The sequence below is a fragment of the Sipha flava genome, unplaced genomic scaffold, assembly GCF_003268045.1.
Source record: "Sipha flava isolate LNK unplaced genomic scaffold, YSA_version1 104_pilon_pilon, whole genome shotgun sequence".
Classification (NCBI taxonomy): domain Eukaryota; kingdom Metazoa; phylum Arthropoda; class Insecta; order Hemiptera; family Aphididae; genus Sipha; species Sipha flava.
In genome coordinates this window covers 2925411-2938130 of record NW_020271718.1, presented here as the reverse complement: position 1 = coordinate 2938130, position 12720 = coordinate 2925411, and the positions used below count along the sequence as shown (strand labels likewise).

Genomic DNA, 12720 nt, shown 5'->3' with positions numbered 1-12720 from the left:
AAAGTTGACAAATTTTAATTTCTCTTTATCACGAACCGGTTCACGAATTTCCGATTCCTATTTTCGGCAATCTCCTCTTCTTTCCAACAACAAAATTGGACATCGTCTAATATGGTACACCATTATTATTTACACCAACAGGAGAAAGTTAAATATCCTCTAAAATCTTTGTAGAAATACTGAATACTTACTGAATATTTCGTATAATTGTTTAAATGTATGGGATTTACTAATGTCAACTTATGAATTTGTCCCAAGGAAATCTTCTACAACAGTCGGTATGTATTATGTTAGTAGCCATAAAAAAACCAACAAATGTAAAAGAAATAAACCTTTCATAGATTACGTGCTTGCGATCAGATTCAAAATTTGTTTTTAAGATTTAAAAATAAGACCGAAAGAATGAACATTGAACGTAAGCTATTTGTATATCCGTAAGTATTTCGATAATTTTGCAATGGCTATACGTAACAGACCAATGGATCATGTAAATGGATATTTCGTGCATCGTTGATCTCGGACACAGCGAAAGTAAACAGAATAGTATCGTTATGATCTCATTTTAATAATAATTTAAAGTACTTTTATCGACGCAGCATATATGCGATAAATTCCTTATCATCGCGCCCTATTTATTTAAGCATAAAAGATACATTTTACTCTCCCTTTAATTTAACATTATAAGACATTTTTTATTTAAAAACGACAAATGTATACCGTAATAGTAATATAAACATTCGACTCTGCCATTGCAATTAAAATAAAATATAATAAAAAAAGTTTCACAATTACGCTTATACGTGTACGAACTATGTTTAAATCTAGTAAGTGTTAATAATAATGTTAGTAAGTGGTTGACCAGATCAAAAAAGGTCGTCATGACTTGTTTAGAAAGATATTTCACTTTCAAATCTGCTCTCCCACACACTAGTTTTGTTGTTGTCTCTAAATATACGCACGCGCGTACCTTGTTATGGAAAGAAAGTAAAACAGAGCATTGTGCAGTTGAACAATGTTATATTTAAGATATATGTTGGCCTTCACCCAACGGAATTCAAATGGCATAACGTAATCCTTATGTCTATAGCACAAAAATAAAAAATAATTAAACGTTGCAATCGAAATTTTACATTTTGTTTGTCCATTTGAGGCAAAAGACTAAACGAATTGATATTGGAAACAATGCACTTTCTGAAGGCTGCATTGACTATTTGAATTTCATATGTTATTCGATTACTCGATGTAAGTATTACATCTTCACCGAGGTCGTTTATTTGCATAAAATTACATTTCTGTCACAATGGTAGGTAATATATGCAAGTTTTACATGTCGCACCACACAAATAAAAACAGAAAATTTGGCGCGTCAACTGGTATAAGAATTAAAAAATGTTCCAGACGATAAAAGTCTGGTAGACATATGTCATTGGAATATTAATATTCACCTACAATGTCCAGGAGGAATAACATAATATCATAACGACCTAATCGAAGAATCCTATATACCTTAAAAGGACATGAATTCGCATTGCAATCGCTGAAGAACTATCCAAGTTTTTGAGCATTACATAAAAATACAAGACTGTGGAGAAATTTGTTAGCTCTTCGTGTTTCTATTTCTATTATTCAATCTTTCAAATGGTGTTACAATATATATAAACATCGTATGTACTTGTACTTTCCTTGTACGGAACTGTTATGAAACATTGCATTATTGCAGAACATACGGCCCGACCGCAGTTTGACGGAACGGCCAAAACAATATTAATCAAAACCCCTCCTACCCACCCGGTTTGTGGTGCAAATAAATTCGCCCTAAATCACTACCATATACGTAGACGGGGGCGGACGTATAAATAAAACGTAATAAAGGTGAGGTGCGAAACATAAAACATAGGTAACACCGATACAAAGCTAAACCACAATGATACTACGATACATTATGTGTAACGGTCAATAATAATAGTGGTTGTACCAGAGTGTGTATGAGGGGCCCTCATGATTGATAACATGTGATTAGAAAACTGTTCGAGAAAAAAAAACCGTATGCGAGTAACACGTTATAAACGAATAGCTTTTTAAATTAAAAACGTTTATTGAAATATGTGTGTACGTATGGTGAACCCGAAACAACGAACAATTGAAAAAATTGATTACCTACTTAGTAATGCAACAAACAAGAGTAAATATAATATCTATTCACTTGTAATAACATAATTTTTGTTCTTACATACTTATTTCAAGGGCACTTATTCTCGTAATGTTATTCGACGTAAGTTTTATGCGATTTCCTTTAAATCGAATGTAACTCAAAGAATATATTAAAAACCTATAAAACGCGACTCGTAAGAATAAATGCTCGGAACTCAACTCCAATAGGAACACGACGGGTTTACATAACATAATATGACGTATTGACGATTGTCTTGGTACAGAATAAAAAATGACAGAGTGTGACCGTGAAAGATGGGACGACTGACCCAACCCTTAAGAACGAACGCGAACAATTGATATTAATATTCAATAGCCTATATGACTTACGAACAATAAATACATGCGCGTATATACTACGTACACGTAGGCACCAGCTATAAGACGGCGGTCTCTAAATAACTATTCTAAAAAAAAAAAAAAAATGTATATTAATTTTAATTATCTCTACTAATATAATAATGGTTACCGAAGGTCTTTTGATCGATCACTCTCCACCACCACCCCAAGAGATCTGGTTGATTACGAGTTTTAATGAGTGAATTCAATTTTCTATAGAGATCGGTATTATACCGTACCCGTGTACGTATAACGAAAACACCGTCTCGGATGCGAAGAAAATATTGTGTTTTTCGAAATTTTTTTACTACCGGTCGCGCGCTGTACCCGTGCACGTAATGTATTCACTGCGTTCGAGATGGGTAACAAACACGTGTTACAGAAATAAATTAATAGTGCGCGTTGCGCGAGTACGAGACGGAAAAACGACGACGCGTATTACGTAGCGTTGTTTCCGAGACCAACGGAACCTGTTTAAAACGGAGCAACGTAACACGGGCAACACGCACGTGGGGCCACGTGAAACGCGCTCGTACATTGTTACACTTAAGCCGTCGCTGACGGAATGCGTTCCGTCACACGCGTCATCCGTACGCGCACACGTACACGTACATTTCGTGGCGTTTCGACCGTCGGACGACGCGTTACGCGTGTTACGGGCGTAGGAGCGCGCACCGCACTCGAGGAGATTCCAAAGTTTAGTTTTTTCGCTTATTTTTCATTTTTTTTTTTTTTTTTCTATTTAACGGCGCCGCGGAGTGGAGCACACCCGGCCGGTTGCAGGTGCCCGACCGAGTGGCGTGTGGGCGGCAGTGGCGGACGAACCGCGGACCGACGGACGTGTCGAGGTATAAGCAGCGACCACCGCGGCGCGTGTGTCGGCGGCGTAAACGCGTGCGCGGGTATAATGATGTGTAACGGCGGCGCCGTGACTGTGCAAAAATAATCGACGGATTGACACCGCGCGAGGGGAGGAAGGAGAAGGGCAAAGTAGCTATAACACGTGTGTGTGTGTGTGTGTGTGTGTGTGTATCTTGTGACCCCTCACTCTCACGGGCGATTCGGGTTTAACACATACGCACGTCGTCCTTGAGGTGATATAATATTTCGGTCGACATTTTAACGATCGCGTCAAAGTTCGCGGCGTGAAATGAGATTTTTAGCTACACATTTATATGTATGTTATTATTTTTTATCGCCTGCCTGTACCGTACGGAGTAGGTTATAAACGTTTTATTACCATCGTATGAATATTTTTTTCGTTCAGTCCGTTCCTGGCCGCCTTCACCTTCGTGTCTCTACCAAACAGAACAAAACATATATCTCTTGTGCGTAAGGTAATAGTTCCACGCGGCCGTTTGAACGCGCATCGAACAAAAACAATAACAATCGTATAAAAATAATATATTCAACAAATCTTGACCCTTTACACGGCATATGAATTCGTGAGAGAAATAATTATTTTTTTTTTTTTTTAAGAAAAAAGATTATATTTGCGTTTCCTCTATTATAAAATATGACATAATTTCGCGTCTACACATACATTCTACACTCTCGCGTGATATTTACTGTAGTATTGTAAAAGCTGTGTAGTAGGTATATTTATCTTTTACGGTAATATTATTATTTATTTTGACAATTATTATTGTATTTTATTGCGTACGAATTTGTAATACTAGCCTTCAATAACAATATGATTTCATTCATTTTTCAACAATAACTTTTTTCAAATAGATCTTTTTACAAACCAAATCAAAGCAAATAAAAATACTATGCTAAGATGTCCATGCTTTGATAAAATTATTTATGTATAATAATGTATCATGTTTAATTACACCCACATTAAAATCATATTTTTTAAAAAATAAATTACTTTCGTGTGGGTGATGGGTGTTAATCAAATAATTATAAAACTATTGAGTCTCATTTACTGCTATAAAAGAGGTCCATAATGTTTAAAACATCAAATTTACTTTATATATCATAATGAATTTAAAGCACTTTTAATGGTAATTTTGATAGATATATTTAATATAGTGTATTGTAAATATGAGTATTATAATAGGTATATTATCAACGCATTTTTCATAAATTTCAAAGTTATCATGGCGATATAAGTATTTATCGTTAAACTTATAATGCAGGAAACGTTTAAATTGTAAATGGAAATGTACTTAATAATAATTAACAAAATATTAAATGCGATTAATCCAATTCCTACATTTCTGTAATGTGTAATATAAAAGGATTATCTAATAAAAATGTCATTAAACTTTTTAATATTTATTTCGGTATAGTGTTAAAACGGATAATAATAACCTCTACTTTCAATAAAATAACTCTTATGTTTTACTGAATAGTGAATAAGTAAAATATGCACCCCCAATTTTTGAGTATAGATTTTGGACAAATTTATTGAATTGTTAAACCATATTTCATTTTTCGGGTTGTTTTATTTTGTTAGCAAATTTAATTTCTTTATGGGCGTATTGGATTTTCAAAAATGTCAATCGGTTTTCGTTCACCCCCCAGAGAGCATCAACAATAATATCAATGCCCAGAGAAGACCCTTGGTCAACCTTTATTCTTCGTTTCCTGTGCAATGATATTGCAAAATTCTGCGGTGCATCAGTAAAAATGGTTGTCAGCATTGTACAAACAATATTATTGAAATAGTGGATAAAAATAATAAAATGTATTTAATATTAATTATTGAAATCGTTCAACACCATTGCATGCATCAAAACAAACGAGAGGTATTCCATGTGTATATAGGTACAATCAATGAAGCATACATCAAAAAACAATTTCCGGGAATATTATATTTTACGGGCATTATAGATTTTTTAACTCGTTCATACCCAATAACGCTTCATCACAAAGTTATTATTTTCTGGTTATGTTTTTAAAACTGTATTCCATTGAGTTATTATTGAAACATAAGTGCTGTCAATGTTATAACTGTTGTCAAAAAAAATTTAGTCTAAAATGCAATCGCCTGTTTTTTGGTTAATCCAAGACCCCCTAGTTAACACCTGTCGTACGATTTTTTGTATGTGTAACGAATTGATAACACGATATAATTTCAATGTATACTTATTGAAGTGGACGTAAAATAAAATGATCCATAATATTCATATTGTACGTATTAAGTAAATATTTATTTATTTTTAAGAAATTAGTTTTGTTCACTTGTGGTCGTATTTAATATTTTAAAGATTGTTAATTATTATGATATATATTAGTTATATATAAAAATTATTATTTATAATTTACAATTAACATTTCTAAAAATTTGTTATAATCATAAATCATTTTCACGAATATTACATTTTTATTTTTAAACAAATAATAATGTATATTATTTGCATTTATACAAAATGTAACTGAACTGACGAAGTTCGTAGTTTTGTGTGGTACTACTTTTGTAAGCATCTAATGAAAAATATTTCATCGATTAATTTTACAGATCAAAAATAATGTACCCATTGCAAGACAACGGATTAAGTAATATTATTTATAGTTTTATATTTATATTAAAATAAAGTTAAAATTCAAACTTAAGGCAATACATTTAAGACAATAAATTTGTACTATAACATTTAATGCGGAGGCGAAAACCTTCGTTGTTTTTTTTCCGTACCCTACGGCAAACATAAGTGTTTGGCTAATATTTCTAGACTATTTTTACTGTTTCCTTGAATGAAGGACTAAACATGCATAAATTATTTAATTATTTCGAGACATTTGACACAACTCGTCCAACTGCTGTTCGGGAGACACGTTTATATTCAACATAGAGGGCTGCGTGTAGCAAACCGTGACTAAAATGTTTTATCCCGCCATATATGTTTAAAAGAAAAGTTTCCCCCCAAAAATGACAACACGTTCGTAAGACACGAGATATCAGTCGGAAATTAACTAACAATTTAAAAATACTATATGACTACAAACGAAAATTAAGACTTTGCATGTACTCATTTTAATGACAATGCCAAATGTGTAGGCAAACTTGTCAACTTAATTTATGTAGATGCCGTGTATAATATATCACTTTCGAACCGTGTTTGGATTAGTTTACGTTTTAGAAAGTCATCGGAACAACGCTATTAAAAAAAAACTTACACTTTTCTTGGTTGCAATTGATCACGGAATTATTTTTAGAAGAATAGTATTCAAAATAATACATTTAAAAAGTTCACTTTTATTATTCCAAATTAAATACGAATTAAATACCAATACAGTTATTATTACGGTCAAAACAGTATATGGTGATAATAATGCAGTTATCGCTAAAAGTCATTGTTATTTCTTAAACGGTTATGTTTTATTTAAATGGATTACGTGTGTACACGTTGTAATAATCTCCAGAAGAGATTTACTTACCGTAATTTGGCATTTCTGTCACGTGTGTTCGATGAACATTATATTTTTATATATCACTCAACGCGCGAACTCAAATATAAAAAATAAAAAACTAGCTTATGTATCACACTTATTCGATAAACTGCACAATTAGTTTGGAAGGGGAAAAAAAATAAAAAATTATACAGTTAATATAGTAACTAAAACTATCTATTAAATTTTTGTTAGTGTATTATAAGTTATTATATATGTGTAAAAAAAAAAACTACGAGTAGCGTAATAAATATCGGAAAAGAACCCGATGTCCACTTACGCCGGTAATGTGGAACTCGCGGGTTGTCGTGCAAGACTGAAAAGAACCCGTTGGTAAACAGAGGTGTACGCTACGGCGAGTACCACCTTCGCGTGTGGATGCCCTCCGCCTGTTGCTGTTGTGACGTCATATGTCCACCGGACGCAACCACTGTAACCGAACAGATGGGCTTTTCGAAGCCGTACGGAACACGAACGCGCACGCGAGTTTTACCTACATATTTTTTCCACGTTAGTTTTTTTGAATATAAAAAAAAAAAAAAAAAAATAGAAAAATAGAAAATTTAAACTAGGTATTCATAACCGAAAGATAATTTATTCTAATATTATTAACGATGTTTATGTCGTTGAAACTCATTTGTTCAAACTTTGAAATACAAGTATATTAATGGCATAATGATTTAAATTTTCATAAATTATTCGAAAGGAAAAACATATTTGGCTAAGAATAAATATAATAATAATGTACAACTTATGGAACAAATTTATTTGACGCCTTTTGCTATTTTTGATAGATGTATGAAACATGTCTACGTAAAACTAATCTATATATCTTAAAAAATGTTCAATCGTATTTAATTCAAAAACACGAATAAATGTGTGAATATTACGGTTGTTTATAAATATACATGAAACACATACTGTTCAACATTATTAATTGCAGCTTTCATGTGGTATTCCAAAATATGCACCCTGTGTCGTATAACATTAAAAACCTGTAACATTTACCGAGTACGAATATATAAATATGTAATCCTGTCTAACATTGTACCTTATATAACATATAACTATAAAAATTAAACAAATTTCCATTTCTAGACAAATCACCTCACCCGTGGTTTCCCATAACTTCAGGTCAACTTTCTTTTCTGAAACACTCATCATTGATCGTCCAGTTCAATACTGATTTCGGACAAACACCAATTTCATTTCTTACTCGATTAATTTTGATTGAATCAATACCAATATTTTTAATACACAATTTGTTATTCAATTGTATGAAAGTGTACTATATAAAGAATACAATACCATATGTAAAACCCTACACAATATTTTCTAGAAACCTGTTTTCAACGATTGAAGACATGATATACATACAAATCAAATTTTAATCGGATGAAAAAATTAAAAATTATAAAACATGATCAATATTCTGATTTTGTAGTATTTTGATTACTAATCATAATAATTACTAAAATATGTAATTTATATAATTAGCTTAAAAGCATGTATTATAAGTAATGACATTTTAGTGTTGATATATAATAGATTTTCATTTGTTATTAAAGAAACAAATATATTAAGTCAAATACTTATATATTTTCGTTATTTTCGTTTAATAGCATATGAATATGGAAACATGAAAATAAAATACGTTTGCCATTCATAAATTATAAAATACTGAAACACGTACTTGCAAACAGTAAATTAAAATATAAAATATTTGTAAACGACAAAGTGATAATTATTTTTGGTTTCATTCATTGTATATTGATAATTTGTAATAGTCATAAATATAGGAAAGTTAAAATATCAATAGCATGAATTTGACTATAACGATAAATCATTATATTCGAAAAATTATTATGAACCAAGTGTTGATAATTTTGTATATATCAACCAATATTGTAAAATACATTAATTTGCTTAATGAATTTATTCTTGAAATCAAATGGACGTCCACTAGATAAATTTTGCTATCTATTAATTTTATAAATTGGCTTATTTGAAGCCATTTAGACTCATTGCCGCTTCCACTATGCCTCACTATGCTTTTATCTAATGTTTTTTTATAGCTTTTTTCCATCACTAATATTCTGCTACCTATATTCTATAATATTTTTTCTGTAACTATATAAGTATAGGTAAATTGATTTTTAACAAATTACTTTTTTTTCTACATTTTATTTATATCTAAGTATCAATTTTTTTTTTTATACCTATGTCTATTTATATTTTTGGTTTTTCGTAAAACTAAGAAAAATGTTTTCTTCTTGTTAAGAACTAAAATTTGGGTCAAACAGAGTTTTTAACATAAAATTACAATATTAATTGTTCGTTTTGTTATATAGGTACAAATCTAAATGTTATTTATTTTTCTATCATCAATGAAAACTTCAGTAATTTTCTGTAATTTTCTAGATATTTATTTTGTATAAGATATTTAATTAACAAATGCTTTGAGGTTAGGATTATTCGTAAATCCACAACAAAAATGTTCAATAGTGAAAATAAATATTTCAAATAAATTCGATTGAAAAGGTAGCTGTTGGTTTTCCCGACTTTCAACAAACGTTTATATCCTAAGAAGTATTTAGGCCTTAACTGTAAGGCGTAAATGTCTTGAGTATGAATATTTTGATATGCTTCTTTGTTGTCAATGATAAATGCAGCAAAAATAGAGTAAATCATATATTTTTGTAGTATATATAAATTGTTTAAAAAAATGTGCTAATTATTTGGTAAAATTATTTTTTTTTCCATAAGATCTTGTTTATATTAATTGTAATAATAGTATATTATATAATATATTTATTAATTAATATTAATTTTTTAACTGTAATTTATTTAAAATTTTATTCTAAGTGGAAAGTAAGAAACTTTTGAAAATAGGTATGTTTAAAAAATATTACTCATGTTAAAGTTAAAAGCACATTATATACTTTTATTTTTATTGTTATTATTTTGAGCAATAAATATAATATCAATCAATAAAAAACTATGTATACTCATATATACATCGTGTTATTAGTAACTTTTTCTTTGTATTTTATTTAATATATTACAATTTTTAACCATCATATTAAAAGCTTTAATGAGATTCAAAAATTAATATATATATTAGGATAGTAATTTAAAAAAAAAAAAAAAATAATTTTTAAATTAGAGAAGTGACGCTGTTATGATCAAAACACATTTCAATCATCTTAAACGAATATAACAACTAATATGAAAATATTATATAATGTGAAAATGAGAAACTTGATAATTTTTCTTTTACCACATACAATTTTAAAATAATCTCATTTTTTGAAAAAAAAAATAATCTACTTCTTTTCTAAATCAATCATAATAATATTTTTTTCTATGCTATAGTTAGTTTAAGTTTATTTTATGTTTATTTGAACAGATTTTTCATTATATAATCATTATCTTAATCTAGTTATCTGGGTTCAATACTGACCATAACTGATTTCTTGTTTCAACTGAGTGAATGAACTATAAAATATCATGTTTAAAATGAATCTAAAACAAATACAGGAAAAACTTATTAGTTTAGTTAAAAAAAAACAAATTATAAAATTATTTCACGTTTTTATTAAAGTTAGAAATATTTTAATTATATGAAAATGTGGGTAATTACGCATATTTTGGTCCATGAAAAATGTTGACTTTGAAAAAGGTTCACTACCCTTGAACTAATGCAATTACTAAGTTATCGGCTATTACTTTTTTATTTTACTGAATGATTTTTAACTGGCTATTAAATTTAAAAAACATTTTAATGATAAATCATAAATATACATGAATGAATATTATTATTTTAGTCATAAATATATTATACAAAAGAATCAATTAATAAAATTAAGTACCTATTTACTAATATATGAATAGTATAATTAATATTACCATCATATTATTTAAGTATTTAATGAACCATTACTTTTCGCCTTCAATAAAATTGTATTAGTTTGTCAAACTAGAAAAATGAATTATTGTATCAAATTAATAGAAATGTACAAAAAATAAAATCTTAACAATTATTCATAGAATACTTGAAAACTATATCACGTTTATAATACTTTTCTAACTATATTGACGTTTATTTAATTTTTAAATAAATTGATCAGAACCTAAATGATTGACACTTTTGATAAATGATAACACATGAATGATGTTTATGGTGGAAAATATATTAGATTCCCTCAATAACGTTTATATGCGCAAACATTTTTTTATCAATTGTTCGTATAAATCAAAACGTGAGTCTTTTTTACTACCCTAAAAATGTTTTCCGAAAAATAAAATATACCATCATAAAAAAAAAAAAAAAAAATGTAAAAATTAAAAAAATAGTGTCTCCTTTGACTAGAACATAATGAGAAAAAAATCTTTTATTACAGTACTCAACAAGATAAAATGTTAACTCTCTATAAATATTTAGAAGTACTTGGTTTAAAATGCGTTTTATTTAAATTTAATTCATGCATTTCAATTTAAAAATACATTTCTATTTACTGTGAACCATAACTCAGAGTTGAATAGCTTAATATAAATGCATTAGTTCTTCGATTTATTTTAAACGCACCGAGTGAACTTGAAATCTTTGCGTCCATTACACAATGTCACCATATGCATTTACGATTGGCTGGTAGGAATGTTTTAACCAGATAATATATTCACTTTGTACGTACGTGTAGACGTTTCATTTGTGTGGCATTTTGAACAAACGCTCTTGAATCACTTCGCTCACACGTTTATTTGCCTTATTATAGTTTTCACTGCTTTTTATAGTTTGTTTTTACCTTCACTCCTCTTCCCTTTGTCTCAGTTCCTTTTTTTATATACATATACATTTCTTAGAACTTAGCCGACTACCGACGTATACCACATTAAAGATAATGTTCGTTGTCTAGTAGAAATTAACTCCCATTGGCAAATGATAGTTCGTTTTTATTACGCATGAAGTCATGAATGTTGTATGTTGTGCACGCAACTGAGATGGGTAACTGAGGTAATTAATTAAATTGTGTTCGTGTACCCATAATAGTAATCACATCATATTTTAGATTTCTTAAATAATTCCAGAAATATGACTTCGTTAAATGTTGAAAACACATTGATGCGATTAACTCAAAAAAATTCCAGATTTTTTTTTGTAATTACTTCGAGAAATGTTATAAAAAAATAATTTTATTTAAAATTAATCAGCTATAAATTAAATGTATAAAAAGTGCATATGATGCAATGTTGTGTATGGCTTATTTAGCACAGAATATAATATATATTTGAAATTAAATAATTTATAAAAATTAATTGAACAGTTTAGGTAAAAGTAAATTTTATATAAAAAACTTGAAAATTTTAAATTGTGCACCCACGAAACTCCATATTATAAATACAACCATTACTTTATTTAAATCATTATTTTTTTTACATATCCTACCCGCCACCCATTTAAGTTAATTGTGAAAGTGGCCGTTATTGAGAGTGGGATTTGGTACCATTAGACCAAAGTGTTTCACTACAAATATTTTATATATATTACAATTTCATGCAAATATATTTTAATTTATTAAATAAATTTTCAAAATTGTATATTCTTATTTACTGTCTTAAAATTTTCTATAAATATAAGTTTTAATTTTAATTTGTTTATAGATATTTTAATGATAAAAAGAAATATATACAATTACTAATTATAAATATACAATAAATATGTTAGAAGATAAAGTACCAGAAAATAAATGAATTAATTCAATTATATTTATT

The 12720-nt window shown here is 28.9% G+C and overlaps 1 protein-coding gene across 1 annotated transcript in view; it reads right to left on the bottom strand.

Moving 5' to 3' along the window:
* Positions 1-7251, bottom strand: part of LOC112684289 — a 68399-nt gene extending 61148 nt beyond the window's left edge. The window contains exon 1 of the mRNA XM_025555718.1: positions 6937-7251. Coding sequence (XP_025411503.1) covers positions 6937-6949 — 13 coding nt within the window. The 5' untranslated portion in view covers positions 6950-7251. The remainder of the gene's footprint in view (positions 1-6936) is intronic.
* Positions 7252-12720: the final 5469 nt, after the last annotated feature.